At 41.1% G+C, this 26,322-nt stretch overlaps 3 protein-coding genes across 6 annotated transcripts; all 3 read right to left on the bottom strand.

The window, feature by feature from the left end:
* Positions 1 to 99: 99 nt before the first annotated feature.
* LOC147307793 (uncharacterized) lies at positions 100 to 2,929 on the bottom strand. The gene is made up of 2 exons (XM_086273175.1): positions 2,661 to 2,929; positions 100 to 2,174 (listed from the first exon to the last, which is right to left on the bottom strand). The coding sequence occupies exons 1-2, from the start codon at positions 2,905 to 2,907 to the stop codon at positions 1,630 to 1,632; spliced, it is 792 nt and encodes a 263-aa protein (XP_086129301.1). The 5' UTR covers positions 2,908 to 2,929; the 3' UTR covers positions 100 to 1,629.
* A 6,468-nt stretch (positions 2,930 to 9,397) lies between these two features.
* On the bottom strand, positions 9,398 to 11,224 carry LOC147307792 (tripartite motif-containing protein 16-like). Of its 4 annotated transcripts, none has more exons than XM_086272995.1 (2): positions 10,753 to 11,224; positions 9,398 to 10,482 (listed from the first exon to the last, which is right to left on the bottom strand). In XM_086272995.1, the coding sequence occupies exons 1-2, from the start codon at positions 11,083 to 11,085 to the stop codon at positions 9,412 to 9,414; spliced, it is 1,404 nt and encodes a 467-aa protein (XP_086129121.1). In that variant the 5' UTR covers positions 11,086 to 11,224; the 3' UTR covers positions 9,398 to 9,411. The 4 variants fall into 4 exon arrangements, with proteins under 4 accessions (XP_086129121.1, XP_086129120.1, XP_086129119.1 ...); XM_086272994.1 differs by having other exon boundaries at positions 9,398 to 10,710; positions 10,789 to 11,224; XM_086272993.1 differs by having other exon boundaries at positions 9,398 to 10,912; positions 10,976 to 11,224.
* A 5,262-nt stretch (positions 11,225 to 16,486) lies between these two features.
* Positions 16,487 to 24,421, bottom strand: LOC147307791 (uncharacterized). Its single transcript, XM_086273134.1, has 2 exons — positions 23,274 to 24,421; positions 16,487 to 17,993 (listed from the first exon to the last, which is right to left on the bottom strand). Exon 2 carries the CDS (start codon positions 17,815 to 17,817, stop codon positions 17,065 to 17,067), a length of 753 nt encoding a protein of 250 aa, XP_086129260.1. The 5' UTR covers positions 17,818 to 17,993; positions 23,274 to 24,421; the 3' UTR covers positions 16,487 to 17,064.
* Between the last annotated feature and the right edge of the window lie 1,901 nt (positions 24,422 to 26,322).

Here is a 26,322-nt window from a genome sequence, read left to right as displayed (position 1 = left end):
CCACAGTGATGGGCAAGTCTCCCTGCCCACTGTACAAAATGTGCTTCACAGACGTTGTTTCATGTTGTAAAGATTGTGCCTTAAAAAAATAGCCACAAGAAGTTTTAAAGAAATCTTTATTTCACTTTTAAGACACATAACCAACACCAACATACGAATCAACAGGATGAGCACATGCTGAAATTCAGTCTTCATGAAAATCAAGATTAAATCACAAAATGTTTGGTCTCATGTGTGTTTCTTTCCAGCTTTGACTCTGTGGAGTAAAACCTCTCCACTAAACAAAAAAATAAAACATCTCAGCAACTTTTTTGTCACCTCCACAGCTCAACACGATACAAATATCACATCAAATGAATGTAAATACGTGTTTCATCTTCATTACAGGTTTTAATGGAATATGCAACAAACAGAATTAGGGCTGTGACATATCATATGATCTGCAATAATACTGGTATAAATGTTTACAAAAAAGTGTGTTTAGAGGAACATCATGTGTTTGCATTCACCCCAATGAGTCAACCCCAGTCATGTCTCACAGCCAGAGCCATATGTCGGGCTCCAGTCACAGTTTGGTAGCTGAATGTTCGCAAAATATGCAAGAAAACTTTTCCCACTGAAAGTGAAAAAAGCAAACCTGTTACAACACTTTAAGCAAAAACACACTTGAGTACAACCGGGCTGTGAAGGCACGTGAGCAGGAGATACTAGCAGCAGTGATGTGCGACCCAAAGGTAAACAAATGATTCAACCATGCATCACTGGAGCACTCGCGAGTTACATTTCATATAACAGCAAGAGCAGTCAGTGGATGGAAATTACTGATGTGCTACACGGTGGAAAAGCAGGAGGTTAAAAAGCTCGACCCAAGATGAAACAAACCAGGTAGAATTTCTTTTCCTTATATGACAGAATTGTGCAGGCTCCGCATTACAAGGTTATTTTGGATATTAAGCTAGAGTGTAAGCACTTGTAATACACTTTTCTTAAAACTTCCAGGAAAAACACCCCTGAGGATACTTATGTGCTCATATTTCATGTATGCCGTGTCACTAACATTGCACTATAATGTTGTTCATAGAGTATTTAAAGGTAGAATGGGAGGCAGAGCCTTCAGCTTTTAAGATTAGACTTAAAACTTTCCTTGTTGCAGATGGGGGTCCCTCCCTGAGCCTGGTTCTGCTGGAGGTTTCTTCCTGTTAAAAAGGAGTTTTTCCTTCCCACTGTCGCCAAAACGCTTGCTAATAGGGGGTCATATGACTGTTTGGGTTTTCTCTGTTTTCATTGTATTATTGTTGGGTCTTTACCTTACAATATCAAGCACCTTGAGGTGGCCACATTTTCACACTTTGAATTAGCTAAGCTGTCATCAGTGACAGCAGCTCACTGGAAGAGAAAGATGGAAAATCCATCATTTACTTACACATATAAATGCTGCTGCCTGCCGAGCTGATAAAATGTACATTATTTTTTTTAAATGTAAGTTTCTTGAAATATTATTTTGAGGCTATATCTCCCACCCCTACATACAATAAACAATACAGAGTTTTTTAAGGAAGGAGGTCATCTGATCTGCTCTGATCTGGCTTCTCAGTGGACTGCTTCATCTGACAGTTCTCCCACTTTTAACTAGTGTGAATCCTCATGTGTCTTTGTAACTGTATCCTCTGAATGAAGCTTCTCACCTGTGTGGATTCTCATGTGAGTTTTCAAGTTTATCATCAGGCTGAATCTTTTTCCGCAGGTGCTGCAAGAATGTGGCTTCTCACCTGTGTGAACCCTCATATGTCTCGTTAGTTTGGATCTGTACTCAAAGGTTTTTCCACAAATCTCACATTTCACAAACTTTTTACTTGTGTCAGTTTTACGCTGACTCTCTGACACAGGAAAGTTGTCTTGCTGATCTCTGCTCTCTGGTTCAGGAGAGCTGGAAGAAAGGAGATGTTCACTGTCCAGCTCTGGCTCACTTTCCTCATAAGTAGGAGCCACCATGAAGATAATAATGCCTTCAGTCTCCTGCTTCACTACAAGCTGATCTACGTCCTGACTGGTGCAAGGTTCCTCCTCTTCCTCTTTTATCTGTGGAAGCTCCGGATCCTCCTGGTCGAGGCTGAAGTTTCTCTCCTGGTCCCCAAAAACCAGTTCCTCCTCACATTCATGCTGTTGTGGGAAAGCTGAGGTGACAAATGGACAAAATTACTTGTCTTAGATAAATATAGAAGTATAACAAGAATGACTACTCGGCAGTGGTGTCTACAGCTGTCCATTTCCAACTCTACAACAGAGTTTAATCAAAATATCATCCGAAATATCATCATATCATTTACCCAGACCTGGAAACTGTTAAAATAAGATTTCATGCACTCACTTCTAACACGTTAGTAAATTTCTATGCACCAATCACAGTTTGTCCACCAATTACTGTTGGAAAGATGTTTATGTAAATGATAAGACAAACATCAGACAGAAGGGGAAATTTAAAAGTAGGATTAAAATATGGGGATAAAAAGCAGCGAAGCTCTCAGAAAACCTCGACTAACAATCAGCTGAGTTTATTTAAACACTGGCCTTGAAGAACTCTGATGTGTTTCCAAAATATCTTTATTGAATGAATTAAAGTCATATTAATTTTTAGGTAAGACCATTACGGTTTTACATACCCCTGCTGTGTAAGTTCATTTCAGGTTTCCAGATGTTATCCAGCTGTCTGAGCTGCTCTTCTTCAGTCCAGATGAGGCCTTCATCCTCCTGTTTGAGTACAATCTTTTCTACGTCATCGCTGATGCAGAGTTCCTCCTCTTCCTCTTTGATCTGTGGAGGATCTGGGCCCTCCTGGTCCAGACTGGAGTTCCTCTCCTGGTTGGAGACCTGCTGGTCATACAGGCCCTCCTCTTCCTCACACTTCATGTTAGGGGGAGATCTTGAGGAACAAAAGGTCACTGAGGAAAAAGGTTAATAATGTGATGACAGGAAAACACATCTGAGCAAATATAGTCCACTCTGAGCATGTCCTCATATGGGAGTGAAATTTAAACTGTACAAATGTGAAAAATGAAAGTGTAAGTTACTCTCGAGCTCTGATACTCTTATTAGGAAAGTTCAGAGTACAAATCATTCAGGTAGCTGCTGCCAGCTTCACGCTGCAAGTAAATGTTTGTCATTGTTGTAGATTAAACTGAAAATCTCACAGTGCCATAGCAGATAAGTACCAGTCAGGTTTCACAGCCAGTCATTGCACAGAATCAACCCAACTAAAGTCATCAGTGATCTGAAGATTATTAGGGACTCAGAGTTTCAGTCTTAGTTCTATTTGATCTCATTGCTGCCTTTGATACTGTTGATCATGACATTTTAAATCAAAGGTTTCATCATTTAGTTGGTTTAACTGGACAGTTCTCAATTGGCTCTCGACCTTTGACCCAGTTAAACCTCTCAGGTCATCAGGTTCAGATCTGTTAACTGTTCCCAAAATCAGATGTAAGTGTGCTAAGAGTGTGTTCAGTTACTGTGCTCCTGTTCTTTGGAGCATGCAGCCATAGTTTGCCTGCTGTGGCTGCATTCAAAACTAACAACTATGTTTCCATGCTTTGTGAATAACACTGACATCTGTGAGATTTGAGCTGATTTAGTTCGAGTTAAGACTGTTTATTAGAACATTACAAAGTTATTTTAAAAACTTCATCATTTTCTTGAACCCAAATATAATTCAGTTGAAAAATATACATTTTAAAATGAGGTGAGGATGGTGGGGGAGGCACGATGGTCTTGTAGGGTTAGACCCTGATTAAAGGGTAGTTTTGAAAGTAAAGCCCATCTCTCAAAGTCCCTGCCGGCCTGCCTCCACCTCGGGAAGTCTGTGGGTGCAGACGGAGGTGAGGAGCACCACAGGCGGCAGAGGACTGTCTGTAGCCCCGGAGTGAGGGTCAGAGAGCCGAAGCAGACAGCGAACTGTGGCACAGTGCAGAAAACAGAAGCTTTCCCTCCCTGCCTCCTTTATCTTAATCTTCTAAATAAATCTTCTATAAAGGCACTTTCTCTCGGTCTCAAGGTTTGTTTAATGCTAAAAGTTTACCGTAAAAAAGAGACGCACTTGTGTGATTAGCCGCTCCCTGATTTCAGTATGTTAGCCTACAAGCTGAGCTCTGATCAGGTCCTACATGAGTTGTATTCTTGTGTTAGTCCACTGAGACCATCGCAGTTTTACCTGTTATGCGTAACTTTATCTCGGGTTTCCGGCTGATATCCAGCAGTCTCTGCTGAAGGTTGATCTCATACTGGACGATCAGACGTTCTGTTAACCTCAGAGCAGATTTCTTCTGCAGCAGTCAGCCGGTCTCTCCACTATTGCTTCTAAACGAACAATAAAAAAAATGTAATTATAGAAAAACACTTCTGAGAAGATAAAGTTTTAGTTAAAGTCTGTAATGAGGGCATGTTGCTCACATTTGCAGGTGAAATTAAAAGTGTGTAAAAATGAAGTTATTTGTGCACTCTGATGCAAATGAGAACTTGAGTTCTGACATTTTTCAGCAACATTAAGAGTAAAAAAAACCTTTCAAACAAAAAAGAACTCACTTATTACTGACTGACTGATGATCTATTTTGGAGTTGATCTCGAAACTGATCTACATCTTGATATTTTTCAAAATAATCTTCACTATTGGGGGTGGCTGTAGCTCAGGCGGTAGAGCAGATCATCTACTGATCGGTTCGATTCCCGGCTTCACCTAGTCTGCATTTCAAATATCCTTGGGCAAGATACTAACTCCAAGTTGCCTCAAGTTGCTCTTTGATCTGTGGAATGTGTGTCTGAATGTTGGTAGAAAGCACTAAGAAAAATGTGCTTGTGCGAATGGGAGTGAGTGGGTGAATGCACAAGTTTTGTAAAGCACTTTGAGTGCTCAAGATTGAGTAGAAATAATGTAGACGACGCCATCAACATGGCCCTACACTTCATCCTGCAGCATCTGGACTCCCCAGGAACCTGCGCCAGGATCCTGTTTGTGGACTTCAGCTCTGCCTTCAACACCATCCTTCCAGACCATCTCCGAGGCAAGCTTTCCCAGATGAATGTGCCTGATCCCATCTGCCGGTGGATCACTGACTTCCTGACGGACAGGAAGCAGCACGTGAGGCTGGGAAAGAATGTCTCGGACTCCCGGACCATCAGCACCGGCTCCCCTCAGGGCTGTGTTCTTTCTCCTCTGCTCTTCTCCCTGTACACCAACTGCTGCACCTCCACCCACCAGTCTGTCAAGCTAATCAAGTTCGCAGATGACACCACCGTCATTGGGCTCATCTCTGACGGGAATGAGTCTGCCTACAGGAGGGAGGTTGAACGTCTGGTGTCCTGGTGCAGCCACAACAACCTGGTGCTGAATGCCCAGAAGACAGTGGAGATTATTGTGGACTTCAGGAAGCACACAGCTCCACATTCCCCCCCATCATCCTGACTGACACCCCCATCACCTCTGTGGACTCATTCCGCTTCCTGGGTACCACCATCACCCAGGACCTGAAGTGGGAGCCCACCATCACCTCCGTCATCAAGAAAGCCCAGCAGAGGATGTACTTCCTGAGGCAGCTGAAGAAATTCAACCTGCCAACACGGACGATGATGCAATCCTACACTGCAATCATCGAGTCCATCCTCACCTCCTCCATCACTGTGTGGTACGCTGGAGCCACTATCAGGGACAAACAGAGACTGCAGCGTGTTGTGCGCTCTGCTGAGAAGGTGATTGGCTGCAGACTCCCATCTCTGCAGGACCTGTACACCTCCAGGACACTGGGGCGTGCAGCCCGGATCTCAGCTGACCCTTCTCACCCTGGACACAGTCTGTTTGACCTGCTCCCCTCAGGCAGGAGGCTCCGGTCCATTCGCACCAGAACCTCTCGCCATAAGAACAGTTTCTTCCCCTCTGCTGTTGGACACATGAACAATAACCGTATGACTGTTCCCACCACTAACACATGACCCTATGCTGTGTCACTGCATCATTCCATGTTTGGCACTGATCACCACCTGCACTCATGTATATATCTTTCTACGTAGCACTCTTAATTCTTATTCTCATGTATATATCTCATGTATATCTCATGCACATATCTTTCTTTCTACATAGCACTTTAATTCTTATTGTTTGCACTGAAGCACCGCAGCAAATTCCTAATGTTGTAAACCTCAACATCTGGCAATAAACCCATTCTGATTCTGATTCTGATTCTGAAAAGCGCTATATAAGAACCAGTCCATTTAAAACTCCCTGTCATGTTTTCACGAATACACATTAAATAGATCTGACTGATACAAACTGTAGGTTTAATATTAATGTTAACACTTCAGAAAAGCCATTACAGTTTTACCGCTGGTCTGTAAATCTTTCTCAGGTTTCCAGATGTTATGCAGCTGTCTGAGCCGCTCTTCCCCGCTCCAGACGACGATGCCTTCATCCTCGTGTTTCACTACAAGCTGTTCTCCCTCTTGACTGATGCAGAGTTCCTCCTGTTCCTCTTTGATCTGTGGGGGATCTGTGTCCTCCTGGTCCAGATTGAAGTTCCTCTCCTGCTTCCAGACCTGCTGACCAGCCAGATCTTCCTCCTCCTTACACTTCATGTTGATGTGGGACTTGAGGAACAAAGTAAAAAGAAAAAGATTAGACAGGTAAAGGTGCAGCCTCAGTCAGCAGGGCTGTACACTGTGAGCATGTTGCTCACATATGTGAGAGAGGTTTGTACAAATGTTTCAGAAGCACCATGTGACTCCCTCTCTTTGTTGGAAAGTCTTATTAATTCACTTTATAACTATTACTTTGAAGATAAATTTCTACCATCACAAAAATATTATGACCTCTTTAAAAACAAACAACGGCAACTACATGACTTAAATTCCATGTTTAGATGAAGGTAATGGTCAATGCCTTTTGACAGGGGAAAAACCTCCACACAGAAGAATCTTACTTGGCTGAATCATAAATTATTCACCATGATTAAAACTGCAGATGAGCAATAATCTGCATTTTATTTTAGCCAAAGAGGAATGTTTCTGTTTGTCTGTGATCTGACTTTTTCTGCTGGCTCCAAATTTCATTTTATCCTGTGTAAGTTTGTTTCTCTTCCTGTTAACTAGCAAAGTCAAAATCACCTTGATTCATTTAACTTTAATTCAATTATAAATGTAATCATTTTATTGAACAATTCATTTCATTTCAATGAAAAACAATTACTTAAAAGAAAGAGATTAAGTTGGAGAGAGACATGTGGCCATCTTTTAGTGAGTTAGACCCTGATTAAGGGCTATTTTTAAAAGTAAAGCCCATCTCTCAAAGTCCCTGCCGGCCTGCCTCCACCTCGGGAAGTCTGTGGGTGCAGACGGAGGTGAGGAGCACCACAGGCGGCAGAGAACTGTCTGTAGCCCCGGAGTGAGGCGTCGTGAACCGAAGCAGACAGCGAACTGTGGCACAGTGCAGAAAACCGAAGCTTTCCCTCCCTGTTTGGTTTTGATGTGTCTCATGAAAGTCTATTGTTAAAAGTTGACCTTTAAAAAAAACGGACGCACTTGTTTGATTAGCTGCTCTCTGATTTTAGCCTGTTAGCTTACAGACTGAGCTCAGATCGTTCCTGTGTTAGTTCATTGAGAACATCACAGTTTTACATACCTGCTGCGTGACTTCATCTCGGGTCTCCGGCTGATATACAGCAGTCTGAGCCAGTGGCGGATCTCATCATCCTGGACGACTGTTTTTAATGTTTTTAACCACGGAGATTTCTTCTGCATCATCAGTCTCTCATTGTTAAACTCTCCCAGAAACTGAAGACAGTTGTGCCATTTCCGCGCTTCTTGTTCTTCTATTGAGTAGACGGCAGACTACACATGTCCAAGGGTAATACTGTCCTCCTCAGGCCATTGGCATCAAGTCAAAGCCTTAAAGTCTGGTACTTTGCGCATGGTCATTTTTTACGAACAGCAGAATCACAAGACAAAGCGTGCCAATGTTTATACTTTTCACTGTGACTGCCAAATAGATGAAAAAGTAGATGTTAAAAAACAACTTATAGTTTTGTCATTGGGCTGGTAGAAAGCTATGAGTTTCTGTCCCTTTGTCTGACCTTAGAGACTTATTTTAAAAGGAAACATTACAATCCTTTAAAGCAAGTATTTTCACCTCTGTTCCCCCCTCTGTACTTAGCTTTTTTGTTGTCATGTCAGTAATTGTCCAGTTGATGGCTCCCTTGGATCACAAGCCTGTCTCATGAGTCCAAGTGAATATATTCTTAATAAACAGCTTTGAAGAATTTGTGACCAACTTTGTTTAATTCGGAACATCATCATCATGAGTCAAACTCACTCTTGGATCTACAAAATATTTAACAAAAACAAACATCACTGAATCATAAGGTATTTGCTCCAACTCTTAGTCCAGAAACACATGAGTGAACTAGATCAGCTGCTCCTCCAGTTCAGCTGTGGATTTATATCATTATTTATATTTGTAAAGTGGATATGCAGTTTTTCAGTACTAATATAAGCATTTTATATCATTGCTTTATTGACAGATGTTTGGTGTTCAAGGTCAGGCATCAGTTTGAAAAAAACAAACAAACACACTGAGTTGAACTTGAACTTCCTACTGACAAAAACTAAAATTGGTGCAAAAATAACCAGAAACATATAAGAAGCATCCTGGAGGTGCTGCAGACAAGATAGGACCAATAACATGTCAACAGGAAATCCTTTTTACTAATTTGTTTATTTCTTTTTAGATTTTTACTCTCCATTTTAAGCCATGATGTTTGCTGATACTGTGTTCCTACTGTTTGTTCTCATTAATAGTTCTGTTTTTAACATTCTGTGCTGAAGCTGGAGGAAATGTTTCTACAGTGTCAGATGATACAGCTCCAAACTAAATAAGTGACTAACTAACGATGCTTTAATACACTTTACTATAAATTATGATATAGTGCACTTTCTTAAAATTTCTTATTGCTCTGTAATTAATTGTTTTCTTTATAAATGTACAAATGAGAATAAAATCTGTGTGATAAAGGAAGGTCTGTAGACTTCTCTGTTAAGATCAGTGAAGAGAAACAACAACATACAAATACCTAAGAAAACTATTCAGTAAACATTTAGAAGATAGAGAAGTTTATGTTGTCATGTGGAGAAATTTTTCAAATAAAAATATCCATAAGCATTGATAGTCTCCATGGCTGAACAGACACAGGAAAGAGCTCCACCTATAAAACGTAAAAACATCAAGACAACATGTTGAAGATGTCGAGGTACTGCCCATAATGTTTGACTGACATCTGATTTATGTGCAGCACATAAATACCACAATAATGATGGAGAGAAACTAAAAGGGAACTAAAATACAGATTTAAACTTACAACAATATGAAAGACTTCAGTCTATTTCACTTTAATCAACTCAGCAGTGTCTCCATAATTACAGTAAACCAACAGTCCAGCATAGAGCGGCTGAGTGAATGTGGTCTGGACTCTGTGGAGGAGAGTCATGGTTTCAGAGACGCTGTAGAAGGACAAAATACCTGCTCTGTGATCCAGGTACACTCCTACTCTGGAGGAACGAGGACCTGAGACACGAGTTTGGATGTTGTTGTACGAAAATGTAAAACTGTTGTTGTTACAATATAATGACCAAGATTTGTCATTCCATCCAAATAAACATTCACTATCTCCTTCTCTGCTGATATTCTTGTATGCGACTGCTACATCAACTCCTCCCCCTCTCCACTCCACCTCCCAGTAACAACGTCCAGTCAGACTCTCTCTACTCAGGACCTGTTTATACGAAGTAAATCTGTCTGGATGATCAGAATAAGACTGGTGTTGTTCCATAAATGTTGCTTTTCTGTTCCCCTCTGATAATAACAGCTGTTTGTTTGCTGTGTTTGGATCCAGTGTGATTTCACATGAATATTTTAAGAATCCAGCTCTGGTCTTTGGCTCTGGTTGTGACAGTAAAACATCCACTTCAGTGACTGTCAGTGAGATGTTTGTCCATTCCTCTCTCAGAATGTCCTGTAGTTTATCTCTGACCTCTGACACAGCTGCTGTCACATCCTCAAAGTAGCTCAGAGGACGGATATTGATGCTGGATGAGTCTGTAGACTCACTGAGTGCTGACAGTGAGGGGTAGTTGTGTAGAAACTGGATGTGATCCTCTGTGTGTGAGAGCTGCTTCAGCTCAGCATCTTTCCTCTTCAGCTCAGTGATCTCCTGCTCCAGCTTCTCCTGAAGCTCTTTGACTCGACTCACTTCAGTTTCCTGCTGGGATCTGATCTGCTGCTTCACATCAGAGCTTCTTTTCTGGATGAGATGGATCAGCTCAGTGAAGATCTTCTCACTGTGCTCCACTGTTTGATCAGCAGACTGATTGATGGCCTCCACCTCCTGTTGAAGCAGCTTCACATCTTTCTCTCTGTCCTGGATTCTCTGCTGGATGTTTTGTCGACTCACCTCCAGCTCTCTCTGCCTCTCAGTCCTTTCTGCTGCAGCTGAGACTGTGTCGTGGCCTTTATGTTCATCCACAGAGCAGAGATAACAGATACTCTGCTGATCAGTACGGCAGAACATCTTCATCACCTCATCATGACGAGAGCAGATGTTCTCCTGGAGCTTCTTGGAGGGCTCCACCAGCTTGTGTTTCTTTAATGGAGCCACATCATAATGAGGCTGAAGGTGTTTCTCACAGTAAGATGCCAGACAGACTAAACAGGACTTGAAGGCTTTCATTTTTCTTCCAGTGCAGACATCACAGGCCACATCTTCAGGTCCAGCATAGCAGTGATCAGCAGGAGCAGCTTGGAGTCCAGTCTTCTTCAGCTGCTCCACTAAAACTGCTAACATGGTGCTTTTCACCAGGACAGGCCTCGCTGTGAAAGTCTGTCTGCACTGAGGGCAGCTGTAGATTTTCTTCTTTTCCTCTTCATCCCAGAAGCTTTCAATACACTTCATGCAGTAGCTGTGTCCACAGGGAATAGTCACCGGATCCTTCAGTAGATCCAAACAGATCGAACAAGAGAAGGTTTCTCGGTCTAGCTGAACTCCTTTCTGCGCCATTTCTCCTCTCAGTGTCAGTGACTGTGTAAGTTTCACTTCCTTAATATAGAAACTGGTCTGATCTGAACAACAAGTGTTGCTGCTGTGAATGGGGCCTGCCAGCTCTAACACATGTTGGTTACACCCATCTTCATAATGTAGATCTAAAGGGGAGGGAACACAGAACGATATGGACAGACAGGAGGTGCTGAGCTAGAGAGCAGGAAGAAGAGGAAGGGTTTTCATGCTGTGATTCATTCCAGAAAGCAGGAAGAGGCTCTGTGTTTAATTGTTCTCTGTTCAAACCTTTAACTAAATAATATAAATGTCAATAACTGGATGCCTCTCTATTCTTTTTGTTAATCTGCTAAATGAATAGTTTGTTTCTTTTAACAATTCAAATAGCAGAAATGAACAGCTGACAGCTTGTCAGACTCAGACTGTAAACCATAGAGACAGTTTATATATACATTTAGTCAGGGCAGTGCAGAGATGTTTAAAGGGGCGGGTGCTCACAGTTAAAAAGGGCACATAGAAGCAGGCTGAAGAACAACAACCCACATTCATCAAGAATCTAATATGGAATCACATCACACTACATCACTGTCATCAGGTGGGCACAATGCAAAGCAAACGTAGCCCATTTTTTACCTGATGGGTACAATGTTGCTGTTTGGGGGGTTGCTTCTGCTCTTGCTGCTGATAGTGCTGGAGGGCAGGGCTGTGTTGATCTGAGACTGTAGAGATTAAACAGTCCACAGGAGAGAGGGTAGCTGATTAAACAAGTGTTATGAGATAATAATAAAACGCAAAGATTGGTCACGGCGCTTGGAACCATAAGGCAACAAAACTGGGAAATAAACTAAGCTCTGCCTGTGAATCACTCTTTGCCTCTCTTCTTCCTTCCATCTCCTCATCTCATCTATCACATTCCACTTGCTGTCCATCTGAGAACGAGGCACAGTTTGCTATTGAATTCATCTATTATTTAATTATACATTTTAACAACTCTTGCACCTAATCCCCTTAGGCAGAGCAATGAAATGCACAGCTTTGGAGAACCGATCGATGATGGTCAGAATAACTGTTACCTGAGGATGGTGGGAGACCAGTGATGAAGTCCAGTGCGATATGAGACCAGGGGCATCTAGGAACGGGCGAAGGAGGCCAGCAGGAGGTGAAACCTAAACTGGAAAAAACTAACACAACACAGAACTGAAACCTAAAATGGAGATGCAGGGAGACGACACAGAATGATGCAGGAAAAAACACAGATGAACCGGCGAGGAGCACACGAGGACACATAGTATAAATACACACAGGGGGAGACATGGAATGGCAAAGACACAGCTGATCCTAATTGACTACACGAGACAGGGGAAATGTGAACAGAACACACTAACATAAGACATGGACCTTCACAATAAAACAGGAAATGCACAGAGACACGGTACAGACACTAAATAGAGGGGAACACAGAAACCAAAGTCTAAGAACTAACTAAGGCTACATTCACACTGCAGGCGAAAGCGCATTAAATCCGATTTTTTTGACCCTATGCGACCCTATATCCGATCATGCTACGACAGTGTGAACGGCACAAATCCAATATTTTCAAATCTGATCTGGGTCACTTTCACATGTGGTACTGAATACTGAATCTGAATATGCAAATTAGGGGAAATTTACATCAAATTAAATGAGTAATGGCTGATTTGATGACCAAAATCAATGATGGTACTTAGAAACACATGACATTACACATTACATTTTCATGCAGTTAGAAGTTTGAACCTGCAGCTTTATTAAATGAACACCTGGTATCCAACAAGAGTTTAGTTTAAACTTTAGGAACAAAAAAGTAAGAACCAACAGAATTAAACAAAGAACCAACAGCACAGGAAAGTTTAATCTTCATGAAAAACACATGCAGTGACTTCAACGTCCACAATAACACAATGTGTTTGGGCTTATGTGTGTCAGTTTCCAGCTTTAATCTTATGTAACAAGACCTCTTTATAGGTCAATAGAGGAATGAAGTCATTGTTGAACTACAGCTTGTGTGTGTGTCACCTCCACAACCTACAACAATAAAATATGATCTTTGAGTAGTGATATGGGAGTAAAATATACCATACTGATGTGAATAGGAGGTCATCTTTTCCCTCGGCTGTTAGGGTACCTGGGTCGTTGACCCAGTGTTTTGTGTTTGTGGTTTTTTGAGTCTTGTTTAATCATTATTCTGTTCTCTGTGTATCTTATGTTTCCTAGTTATCAGAATCAGAATACTTTATTAATCCTTCAGGATTAATAAAGTATTCTGATTTACTTTATTAAATCAGAATTCAAGGGCTTACGCTCTTGAATTTATTCAGTATTTGTTGTTTAGGTTGTCTTGGTTAGTATTTGGTCCCGTTCATGTCTTTGTCTCGTGTCTTCTCTCGTCCCTTGCTCTCTGTCCTTTTTGCTCTGCTGCAAACAGAAGCAGAGAAAACTGGAGCTTCTGGTCTTGGCCAGATCTCTTTTGAAAAAGACATTTTAAAGTCAATGAGACTTTTTACCAGATAAATAAATAAAGAATATAAAAGTCTTCTACTTTATGATGGAAATGTTCTTCCTGGCTCAAAATGACATCATTTATCTGAATCTGTAGAAGAAGAAACAATCTCGGAAAGTCACTTTACTCTGTGTCTCACTGGATGTTCAAAGTTTTTAACAAAAGAGAAAACGGAACGGTTCGCAGCCGAGTGTGAAGCAGCGGGAATGAGGATCAGCACCTCCAAATCTGAGGCCATGGTTCTCAGCCGGAAAAGGGTGGAGTGCCCACTCCGGGTCGGGGATGAGTTCCTGCCCCAAGTGGAGGAGTTCAAGTATCTCGGGGTCTTGTTCGCGAGTGATGGGAGAAGGGAGCCGGAGATCGACAGACGGATTGGGGCTGCAGCTGCAGTAATGCGGACGCTGCACCGGTCCGTCGTGGTGAAGAGGGAGCTGAGTGTAAAAGCGAAGCTCTCAATTTACCGGTCGATCTACGTCCCTACCCTCACCTATGGCCACGAGCTGTGGGTAGTGACCGAAAGAACGAGATCGCGGATACAAGCGGCGGAAATGAGCTTCCTCCGAAGGGTGGCTGGCCTCTCCCTTAGAGATAGGGTGAGAAGTTCGGCCATCCGGGAGGGGCTCAGAGTAGAGCCGCTGCTGCTCCACATCGAAAGGAGCCAGCTGAGGTGGTTCTAGCATCTGACAAGGATGCCCCCTGGGCGCCTCCTGGGTGAGGTGTTCCAGGCATGTCCCACCGGGAGGAGGCCCCGGGGCAGACCCAGGACACGCTGGAGAGATTATATCTCTCGGCTGGCCTGGGAACGCCTTGGTATTCCCCCGGATAAGCTGGAGGAGGTGGCTGGGGAGAGGGAGGTCTGGGCCTCTTTGCTTAGGCTGCTGCCCCCGCGACCCGGCCTCGGATAAGCGGTTGAAGATGGATGGATGGATGGAGAAAAAGAGAAGCATTCTTTGATTTTAGTCTGTTAGCCCACAAGCTGAGTTTTTATCAGAGTCCTGCATGAGTCAGTGTTATTTCACTGACACCATCACAGTTTTACACACCTGTTCTGTATGACTTTGTCTCAGGTTTGCGGTGATATCCAGCACTCTGAGCTGATGGCAGATCTGGTCAGTCCACAGTAGCTTCAACCACTAAATTATCTCTAACACATCACCAAACCAAAGTCTTCCTGCTAAGAGTACATCAAAGGTGAAAAGCGAGCCTAGAATGTCATCATTTCTGCTCTCCTCTTTCTTCTTCTTCTACTTCTGGACCGCACACATCTGTCGCTGCCCTACTCAGGTCGATCTAATGAAAATCAGCCAGAAATAATAATCAGAAATCCAAATGTAGAATTTATAGTTCCCCATTGATGCAATTTGGTTATTAAATTTAAGAAGCAGTCTGTAATGCTCACCCCAGCATAGTTGAAGCAGATCATCAAAGCATGCTGAACACTTTCTACCATTCCACATGTGCATTTTCTATCCAGGTACTCAACAGCACCAAACCATAATTGTGAATCCATGGCTTTGATCTGGTGAAAATCACCCTACCCCTACTGTTCATCTTTACACACAACAGATGGTGTTTCTGTATCTTATGACTGAATGAAAAGTAATGACAACCGTTATTTTCAATCTTCCATTGCTTCTACCTGTTGTTTCTCTGTATTATTGTCGGATCTTTACCTTCGAATAAAGTGCCTTCAATATAAACTGCCTCGAGGTAACTTGTTGTAATTTGGTGTTTTATTAAGAAAATTGAACTATTGTGGCAGAAAAGTTGGATGCAAACCAAGACTAAAAGTCCTCAGGCAGGAGTCATAGCTGGGCTTTAGCATCTGGGTCACCCACTTTACCCAGGGAGCTAAACCAGCATCTCCAACAGGTGATTTGTTTGTCTGGCAGTTTCAGGCTGGGAAAGCTTGTTAAACTTTAACAAAACATTATTTGGCACCAACGTGAATGATTTGGGTCATGTTTATCACGTCTGAGTCAGGGAGCAAAGGTCACCTCCTTTATGCAGGATTTCACCTTATGCCAACAGGGGAAAAAATCACGAGTTCTTAAACAAGCTGTAGGTCATGTTACTACACACATTTCAATATGTAAGCATTTCATCATGTTTTAGAGTCTCAGAGTTATTTCAGCCTCATCTTCACATATTTTCACAAATATTCACATTATCTCCGAGATCCAGTTGTGAAATTTTTTCCCTCAGTGTAACCGATTGCAACACAACAAATGACTGACCAGTGATTAGTGTTTTACAGTGATTACGACAGACAGCCTGTTTCTGCCACTGCTGCCAAGCATTTGCTCTTTTCAGCTTGTTCAATTGTGGAGGTTTTTACATTCTTTACCTTACAATATAAAGCACCTTGAGGCAACTGTTGTTTTTTGGCACTATATATAAATATAAATGAATTGAACTGGTAGCAACTTTATGAATGAGAAAATGAAAACAAGTGTCAGTCAGCTGGTTCATGTCCAGCAGGTGGGGAGGAATCAGTGAGTCTGTTACTCCAGTTACTTACTGAGAGGTAAAGTTAAAGAAAACGAGTTTCCTTCATCGCACTAAACCTGCCCACTAAACATGACCCTGAATGAACCCATATGTAAAGGACTGTAGGTTTTAAGCAGGCTCAGGTAATGGCAACACAATAGATGAGGAAAGTGGGGGAACTCTGACGACATCTAGTGGACATCTTGAAGATGACGGGTCTGAACAGAGAGCAATGCAGGTCTGTGGAGAAGATTGCAGCACACTGTGAAATATGAACTATGAATAATATCTACATCTGTAATGATGTAATCAAAATAGGCTCCATGTAGTTTAAGTTCTGTTACTGTACTTATGAAGCAAACTGCACACACAGAGTTGGCAAACATTGAGTTTACTTGCATTTAGGCAAAATGATATAAACACTTATCATGAGCCAATATAGCACATTTAACTGCTTTTATTTAGCAGGGATTACACAATACACAAAATAAGTCACAAACATTTTTAATCAAATCTTGCAACATGTTGCTAAGAAGAACCAGGACAACCAGGTCAAAGCCATGCTGAAGTATAACCTTCATTAACATAAATCACAAAGAAAACATATTTAAATAAAAATTGTATACTTGTCTTGAACTTTTTTAAATCTTTAGTCCTGTGTATCAAAACTTATTTATTGGCTGATAAAAAGGAATCACATCATGGTTGTTACAAGGAACAAGTGATGAAAAACTCATTTTCATGTTTGTTTTCTTCTATACTGAAGAAGAAATACAAGTTTCTGTGGTAAATATTAAAAGAGCATCCATGTTCAATAAATATTTGTGTCACCTTTAAAGACCAATAAAAAAAATATCAAGCTTAGAGAAACATAAAGTCAGGGCTGGAACAAACAACATAGAGTGCCCTTCACTGCTGTGGACAGGAAATGTACCGTGACTTGGAGCATGAGGTCATTTTCTACCTCGGGTGCTGCAGTGATTTGGTTTGTCACTCAGGTGGATCCTTAGATGAAAATTCAGTCCTGATTTCCAACTGAATCTTTCCCCACAGGAGCTACAAATATATGGTTTCTCACCTGTGTGGATCCTTCTGTGACTTTTCATAGTCGACAAGTCTCTAAACTCTTTCCTACAGACGTTGCAAGAATACGCTTTCTCACCGGTGTGGATTCTCAAATGAGTTTCTAGTCCTGATTTCTTACCAAATCTTTTCCCACATGTGCTACAGAAATACGGCTTCTCGCCTGTGTGGATTCTCACGTGACTTTCAAATCCGGATTTCTTATTAAATCTTTTCCCACAGGTGATGCAAAAATATGGCTTCTCGCCTGTGTGGATCCTTACGTGAGTTTCCAATCCTGATTTCCAAATGAATCTTTTCCCACAGGTGCTACAAGAATGTGGCTTCTCACTTGTGTGAACTCTCATGTGTCTCGTCAGGTTGGATTTACACTGAAAAGTTTTTCCACAAGTGTCACAGCTTACAGATTTTTTACTTGTATCAGTTTCACTCCGAGACTTATCTGTTCGGTTTTTGTGACGTCTCCTTTTCTTCAGCTCCGCATTTCTAGTTGATCCCGAGTCCACATGCTGGTTTTCTTCCTGTTCCTCAAGCTCTGGTTCAGGAAAGTTAAGAGCAAGGAGCTGGTCATCGTTTGGTTCTGATTCACTGAGGTCACTTTCCTCAAAACTAGAAGTCACCATAAAACTATTGATCTCCTGCTTCAGTACAATCTCCTCCAGCTCCTGACTGGTGCAGAGTTCCTCCTGTTCCTCTTTAATCTGTGGAGGATCTGGGTCCTCCTGGTCCAGACTTGAGTTCCTCTCCTGCTGATTGGCGACAAACTCCTCCTCCTTACAGGCAGTTTGCTGGTGGAGGTCTAAACGAACAATAAAAAAAATGTAATTATAGAAAAACACTTCTGAGAAGATAAAGTTTTAGTTAAAGTCTGTAATGAGGGCATGTTGCTCACATTTGCAGGTGAAATTAAAAGTGTGTAAAAATGAAGTTATTTGTGCACTCTGATGCAAATGAGAACTTGAGTTCTGACATTTTTCAGCAACATTAAGAGTAAAAAAAACCTTTCAAACAAAAAAGAACTCACTTATTACTGACTGACTGATGATCTATTTTGGAGTTGATCTCGAAACTTATCTACATCTTGATATTTTTCAAAATAATCTTCACTATTGGGGGTGGCTGTAGCTCAGGCGGTAGAGCAGATCATCTACTGATCGGTTCGATTCCCGGCTTCACCTAGTCTGCATTTCAAATATCCTTGGGCAAGATACTAACTCCAAGTTGCCTCAAGTTGCTCTTTGATCTGTGGAATGTGTGTCTGAATGTTGGTAGAAAGCACTAAGAAAAATGTGCTTGTGCGAATGGGAGTGAGTGGGTGAATGCACAAGTTTTGTAAAGCGCTTTGAGTGCTCAAGATTGAGTAGAAAAGCGCTATATAAGAACCAGTCCATTTAAAACTCCCTGTCATGTTTTCACGAATACACATTAAATAGATCTGACTTTTTTTAAAATTGTATTCTTTATTACTTTTCCATCAACCAAAAAAAAACAAAAAACTGAGTATATAATAATGATTTATGTACATCGTAAATGATTAATGTTAGGAGGACACAGAGATATATTATATATACTCTCCCATGAAAATCATTCATATATTATTTCAGAAAAATATATGCAACCCAAAATAACCCCCCAACAACAAAAGAAAAAAAAAAAGACCCTGAAGCAAAGGTTTACAGATAGTGCTCCAGAGAGAAAAAAAAAAATCAAGCAAGTATAACATTCCAGGGTTTCGGGCTGAAGTTTAATCCAAGGATATCATGTTAGAGAGGCATCCAGATTAGTGGTTGCAATGATAAGCTGCGTCCTCTTCCGTTTCCAATCCATTTAATTTCACGTCCCTTCTCCTGTCCTTCTATTTAGCAGACCAGCAATCGCAGGTTCCCCAGGTTTTCTTTAGCAGCTGTGACGTTACTTCTCCATACAGGTTAAATAGATAGAATCATTTCTGTACATTATCGATCATTTCCTCACCTTCCAAAAATAACAAAAAATTTCCCCACATTTTTTTGAAGGAAGCATGTTTACCCTTTATCATAGACGTAAGTTTCTCCAGAGCAAGGGTTTTTGACAATGTCGATAACCAAATTCTCACGTGTGGTCTACTAGTGGATCTCCATGATTTGGCTATACTGTATTTCGCCTGTAGCAGGCAGAAGGTTGTGGTTTTTTGGTTAGCTTTGCTCAGCTGGATTTCAGCGGGGAAAATTCCTAGGATGCATAATTTAGGACATGGATCCAATTTGACACTTGTAATATGTGCAATTATTTCTAAAACTTCCTTCCAAAACTTTTGAATTTCTGAGCATTCCCATAGGCAGTGCATCAGTGTGCCCTTTTCCCCACATTTAACACATATGTCCGGAGTTTTGGGGTCAAATTTATTTAATAATGTTGGGGTAATATATGTTCTCATTAACCATTTGTACTGGATTAGTTTAAATTGAGTGTTTATAGATTGTGTTTGAGCTTTCAAGCAAGCTTTTTGCCATTCCTCTGTAGTTATACTACACTCTAAGTCTTGACACCATGCGCGTCTTTCTTTTTCTGAGGATATTTGAGAGCCGTCTCTAAGGTTATTGTAGAAGCGAGAAATTAAACCCTTCTTCAGCTGATGGTTTATTGCTATATCCTCTAATGAGTTTAGGGTGGGCGGTGTTAGAGATTTTTGAGTTTTTGAAATGAAGCTTCTGATTTGAAGAAATTTAAAGAAATGTTTGGTTGGAATGTCAAATTTCTGAGTCAAGCCATTGAAACATATTAAGGTGTCCTTGTCAAATAGATCTGCAACTTTGCACAGGCCTCTGTCGGCCCATATTTTAAAGCCCAAATCTTTCCAACCGGGTTTAAAGGCCTTATTGCCCCAGATAGGTGAGAATTGGGATAGTGCTGGCATTTCATTTTTAAACTCGAGTGCCTCGAACCGCACACGAATAGTATTTTTAACAAAGAGGTTTGATGTATCTTTCATCAGATCTTTATATTTTGCAGAGTACAGATAAGTGCTGAGTGGTAAGGGGGTAGTACTTGACCTTTCTAAATTTACCCAGGGTAGGGTAGTTGTTGAGAACCAGCATGAGGCCGCAGAGAGTTGGGCAGCCCAGTAGTACCATTTGAGGTTTGGAACACAGAGACCTCCTCTGTCATACGGAAGATATAGTAGCGAAAGACGCAGTCTAGCTCGTCTGTTATTCCAAATGAATTTACTGAATATTGTTTTTGTCTTTGTGAAGAAGTCATCTGGAGGGTTGAGAGGAATGACTCGGAAGAGATATAGAAATTTTGGAAGGATGTTCATTTTGAGAATATTTACACGTCCAATCATCGAGATTGGTAGCATAGACCATCTATTGATTAAGCCAACAACAGAGTTGATAGTAGGAGAATAATTTGCGTTAATTTTTGGAGTGATTTTTATACCTAGATAAGTGAGACTGTCTCTGGCAATTTGAAACGTTGTTTGAATAGGTGGTTTAGTTCTTTCAGAATGATTAAAAAAGAGGATGGCCGATTTGGATTCATTAATTTTATAACCGGAGATATTGCCAAAGAAGTTAATTGTTTTAAGTAGCTGAGGAATTGAACTCTTTAATTTAGACAGCATTAAAATAATATCATCTGCAAATAATCCAATTTTAGACTCAATATTATTTGTTCTAATGCCAGAGATGTTTTGGTTGTTCCTTATCGCAATAGCCAGTGGTTCTATTGCTAGGACGAAAAGAAGAGGTGAGAGGGGACAGCCTTGACGTGTACCTCTACCTAGATAGAATGGTCTAGATATAATATTGTTGGTTCTAACTGAGGCTATAGGTTTATTATATAATATTTTAACCCAGGTCATGAAGTAATTGCCAAAGCCGAATTGAGATAGTACCTTATAGAGATAATTATGTTCGACCCTATCGAAAGCTTTTTCTGCGTCTAAGGAAAGCAGAGCCATGTCTAGTTGTTCTGAGTTTGTGTAAAGTACATTCAGTACTCTGCGAATCCCATGCTGCGTTTGTCGGCCTTTTACAAACCCATTTTGGTCATTATCAACAAGAAGATGAAGGTACCGTTCAAGTCTGTTTGCCAGTACTTTGCTTATTATCTTGGCATCAGAGTTTATTAGTGAAATTGGTCTATAAGATTCACATTTTGTAGGCGGTTTCCCAGGCTTAGGGAATACCGTTATAAGTGCATTTCGCAAGGAGGGGGGAAGCTCTTTTGAATCATAGCTTTCCACCAGCATGTCGTACAGAGGGAATATTAATTTATCTTTAAATATTTTGAAAAGGTCTAGTGGAATTCCATCTGGGCCGGGAGTTTTTCCCATTTTTAATTTATCGATTGCATTGGAGAGTTCATTCATCGATAACTGAGAGTCTAATTCGCATCGGGCTTCTTCAGAAAGTAAAGGGGTACTTATTGAGTCAAAGAAGGATTCTAGTGATTCTCGAGTCGTATCTCCTGTTGAAGTATATAGTTGTGAATAGTAGTGTTCAAAGAGTTCACTTATTCTATGAGGATCTGTGATATTTTCGTCTGCAGTTCTAATTTCATTTATTGTTTGTTCGTTCAGTAGCGTTTTTATACGCCATGCCAAAAGTTTTCCTGCCTTTTCCCCTTGGTCATAGTAGGTCTGTCTCAGTCTAAATAGTCCGGCTGAGGCTTTCTCAGTAGTTAATTTATCGTATTTTGCTCTTAATCTTAAAAGTTTTTGTTGGTTTTCTTTAGAGTCATTCAGGTTTATCTCAAGTTCCACTTCTTTTATTTGACCTTCGAGGTCCAACATCTCAGTATAGTTTTTATTTGCTTTGTTTTTGGTGTAGCCTATCATCTGTCCACGAATAAAGACCTTAAAAGCTTCCCATCTTACTGAGGCTGTAGTTTCGGATTTGTTGAAGTAGAAATAGTCATCAATATTTTTGCCTACATATTCCAAAATATTTTGATTGTGCAGCCAGTGTGGTCTTAAACGCCAAATAGGGTTACGTCTAAAAGCTGCTGTGACTGAGAAGTTAAGCGTGGTTATTGAGTGGTCAGATATAAGCACACTTTTATATGAGCAGCTGTTAATTCTGGAGATAAGAAAGTTTGAGATAAGAAAATAATCTATGCGACTGCGGCTATTATGACTGGCTGAGTAGCAAGAATATTCTCTCCCTGTTGGATTTTTTAATCTCCATATATCTTTAAGATTCAATTCAAACATAAAGTGTTGTATGACTTGTCTAGATTTTGGATGGGAAGAGTCTAAGCCTGATGATCTATCAAGCCTGGGCTCTAGGGTACAATTAAAGTCCCCCCCAACAATTATCTCACCGTGAAGGTCTGTAATAGAGAGAAATAGATTATTATAAAAGTTGGAGTCGTCAATATTGGGGCCATATACATTAACTAATATTAAATCTTGATTCAGCACGGAGCATTGTAGAATAATGAATCTCCCTGCGGGGTCCAATATGGTTTTTTTTAATACACATGGGTACTGATTTATGAATGAGTGTTGCCACTCCTCTAGCATGTGTTGAGAAGTGGCTAAAGAAAACCTGACCTGGCCATCTCCTCCTTATCCGGTCAGTTTCATTCACGAGTAAGTGTGTTTCTTGAATGAAGACTATCTTTGGGTGATATTGTTTTATTCTATCCATTACTCTTTTCAGTTTAATATATTTTCTAAGGCCTCTTACATTCCAGGAAATTAGATCAATATTTGAATAACTACTCATACAGTTTGTACCTTTAGTAATCTGGGTTTGACTACATCTCGTCTCTCCTGTCGAGACTCACAAGTTGTTATTTCAAGAGCACTGCACTTTAAAAACAATCTCTTATAAACCAGAAAACAAAAGAAAAAAACAACAAAAAAAGAAACAACCCAGAGATCTTCCATCGGTGTAGATCTCAAAACCTTCCCCCCCAAAGTCATAGCGGATTGGTTATGCATCAGATCCGTGTGAAGGAGCTGATAGAGCGTCCTCATGATTGAAGTTACAAACTTAGGTCCGACCGTATTAACTAAAGAAGTGGCCATACAAATGTAACTGAATGAAAAGATTTAGACATAGCATACCTAAGGCCATCTATATCATACCTGTACACCAGCAGCCGTTATATGTCCGGTTTGGAGTTGTTCATCAGAGTTGCATATATTTGATGTAGCGTTTCTGAGTGGGCGTGAAGTTTATCCCTCGTTTTGTTGCCGGACTTTTCGCATGAAATCTTCCACCTCCGCTGGTGTGTGGAAGAGGAGCCTGTTGTCATGGTGGAGAATCCTCATTTTTGCTGGAAAGATCAGTCCGAAGTTTATATGCATTTCACGGAGTTGTTGTTTTACCTGGTTGTATTGTTTCCGTTGTTTCTGGACTTCCGTTGACAGATCAGGAAAAAACAATGTGATGTCCGTTGTGCGTTATTTTTCCCTTCAGACGTGCCGCTCTCATCACCCTCATCTTGTCTTGATAATTCAAAAATTACATGATGATCACACGGGGTGGGCCATTTGGAGTATTTCGCCCTTGTAGTCTGTGTGCTCGTTCAATGATAGGTGGGGATGGGAGCGCGTCTCGTCCCAAAACATCAATTAAGAAAGTTTGCAAGAATATTGTAATTTCTCCTTGTTCAGTATTCTCAGTCAATCCGACGAGTCTCAGATTAGATCTCCGGCTTCTATTTTCGAGGTCGTCCACCTTTAACTGTAGTTCCTGAATTTTCTTATGAAGGGAAGTCTCTTTACTTACGAGGGAAGAGACGTCGTCTTCAACTTTACTGATGCGAGTTTCTGCGGAGGTGAGCCTCTCCGAAAACACTCCAATCGCCTCTTTTATTTCTTGGTTTGATATTTTAACTTCTTGCAGTTGAGCAGTGAAATGTACTTTCAACGACTGAATTGCGGCCAAAACACTCGCCTCGGTCTGTTGAGCACTAGCACTAGCGCCTTCCATTTTCTCGGTTTCAGGTTCGTTGTTAGGGTCATCGTCTGATCCATCCTTTCCGGCTGTTTTAGGCTTGGACCTATGTTTGGTCGGCATCTTGGTTGTTTAGATCAGAACAGAAGCTTAAGTCGGTGAGGCAGCCGCTAAAAGATTGGATTTTAACCGCTGTTGGGCGTAGGCAAAGGACGTTGAGGTCGGAGCTCGAAGTCTCACTGCCACTCAGGTGGACGCCATAACCAATCTCCCTTAAATAGATCTGACTGATACAAACTGTAGGTTTAATATTAATGTTAACACTTCAGAAAAGCCATTACAGTTTTACCGCTGGTCTGTAAATCTTTCTCAGGTTTCCAGATGTTACGCAGCTGTCTGAGCCGCTCTTCCCCGCTCCAGACGACGATGCCTTCATCCTCGTGTTTCACTACAAGCTGTTCTCCCTCTTGACTGATGCAGAGTTCCTCCTGTTCCTCTTTGATCTGTGGGGGATCTGTGTCCTCCTGGTCCAGATTGAAGTTCCTCTCCTGCTTCCAGACCTGCTGGCCAGCCAGATCTTCCTCCTCCTTACACTTCATGTTGATGTGGGACTTGAGGAACAAAGTAAAAAGAAAAAGATTAGACAGGTAAAGGTGCAGCCTCAGTCAGCAGGGCTGTACACTGTGAGCATGTTGCTCACATATGTGAGAGAGGTTTGTACAAATGTTTCAGAAGCACCATGTGACTCCCTCTCTTTGTTGGAAAGTCTTATTAATTCACTTTATAACTATTACTTTGAAGATCAATTTCTACCATCACAAAAATATTATGACCTCTTTAAAAACAAACAACGGCAACTACATGACTTAAATTCCATGTTTAGATGAAGGTAATGGTCAATGCCTTTTGACAGGGGAAAAACCTCCACACAGAAGAATCTTACTTGGCTGAATCATAAATTATTCACCATGATTAAAACTGCAGATGAGCAATAATCTGCATTTTATTTTAGCCAAAGAGGAATGTTTCTGTTTGTCTGTGATCTGACTTTTTCTGCTGGGTCCAAATTTCATTTTATCCTGTGTAAGTTTGTTTCTCTTCCTGTTAACTAGCAAAGTCAAAATCACCTTGATTAATTTAACTTTAATTAAATTATAAATGTAATCATTTTATTGAACAATTAATTTCATTTCAATGAAAAACAATTACTTAAAAGAAAGAGATTAAGTTGGAGAGAGACATGTGGCCATCTTTTAGTGAGTTAGACCCTGATTAAGGGGTATTTTTAAAAGTAAAGCCCATCTCTCAAAGTCCCTGCCGGCCTGCCTCCACCTCGGGAAGTCTGTGGGTGCAGACGGAGGTGAGGAGCACCACAGGCGGCAGAGAACTGTCTGTAGCCCCGGAGTGAGGCGTCGTGAACCGAAGCAGACAGCGAACTGTGGCACAGTGCAGAAAACCGAAGCTTTCCCTCCCTGTTTGGTTTTGATGTGTCTCATGAAAGTCTATTGTTAAAAGTTGACCTTTAAAAAAAACGGACGCACTTGTTTGATTAGCTGCTCTCTGATTTTAGCCTGTTAGCTTACAGACTGAGCTCAGATCGTTCCTGTGTTAGTTCATTGAGAACATCACAGTTTTACATACCTGCTGCGTGACTTCATCTCGGGTCTCCGGCTGATATACAGCAGTCTGAGCCAGTGGCGGATCTCATCATCCTGGACGACTGTTTTTAATGTTTTTAACCACGGAGATTTCTTCTGCATCATCAGTCTCTCATTGTTAAACTCTCCCAGAAACTGAAGACAGTTGTGCCATTTCCGCGCTTCTTCTTCTTCTATTGAGTAGACGGCAGACTACACATGTCCAAGGGTAATACTGTCCTCCTCAGGCCATTGGCATCAAGTCAAAGCCTTAAAGTCTGGTACTTTGCGCATGGTCATTTTTTACGAACAGCAGAATCACAAGACAAAGCGTGCCAATGTTTATACTTTTCACTGTGACTGCCAAATAGATGAAAAAGTAGATGTTAAAAAACAACTTATAGTTTTGTCATTGGGCTGGTAGAAAGCTATGAGTTTCTGTCCCTTTGTCTGACCTTAGAGACTTATTTTAAAAGGAAACATTACAATCCTTTAAAGCAAGTATTTTCACCTCTGTTCCCCCCTCTGTACTTAGCTTTTTTGTTGTCATGTCAGTAATTGTCCAGTTGATGGCTCCCTTGGATCACAAGCCTGTCTC

This window comes from Aulonocara sp. 'chitande type north' Nkhata Bay, linkage group LG18 (assembly GCF_057382095.1).
Source record: "Aulonocara sp. 'chitande type north' Nkhata Bay isolate Kocher_YH1m ecotype deep benthic linkage group LG18, A_spYH_male_GT1.1, whole genome shotgun sequence".
Classification (NCBI taxonomy): Eukaryota; Metazoa; Chordata; class Actinopteri; order Cichliformes; family Cichlidae; genus Aulonocara; species Aulonocara sp. 'chitande type north' Nkhata Bay.
This window is presented reverse-complemented; position numbering and strand designations above follow the sequence as displayed.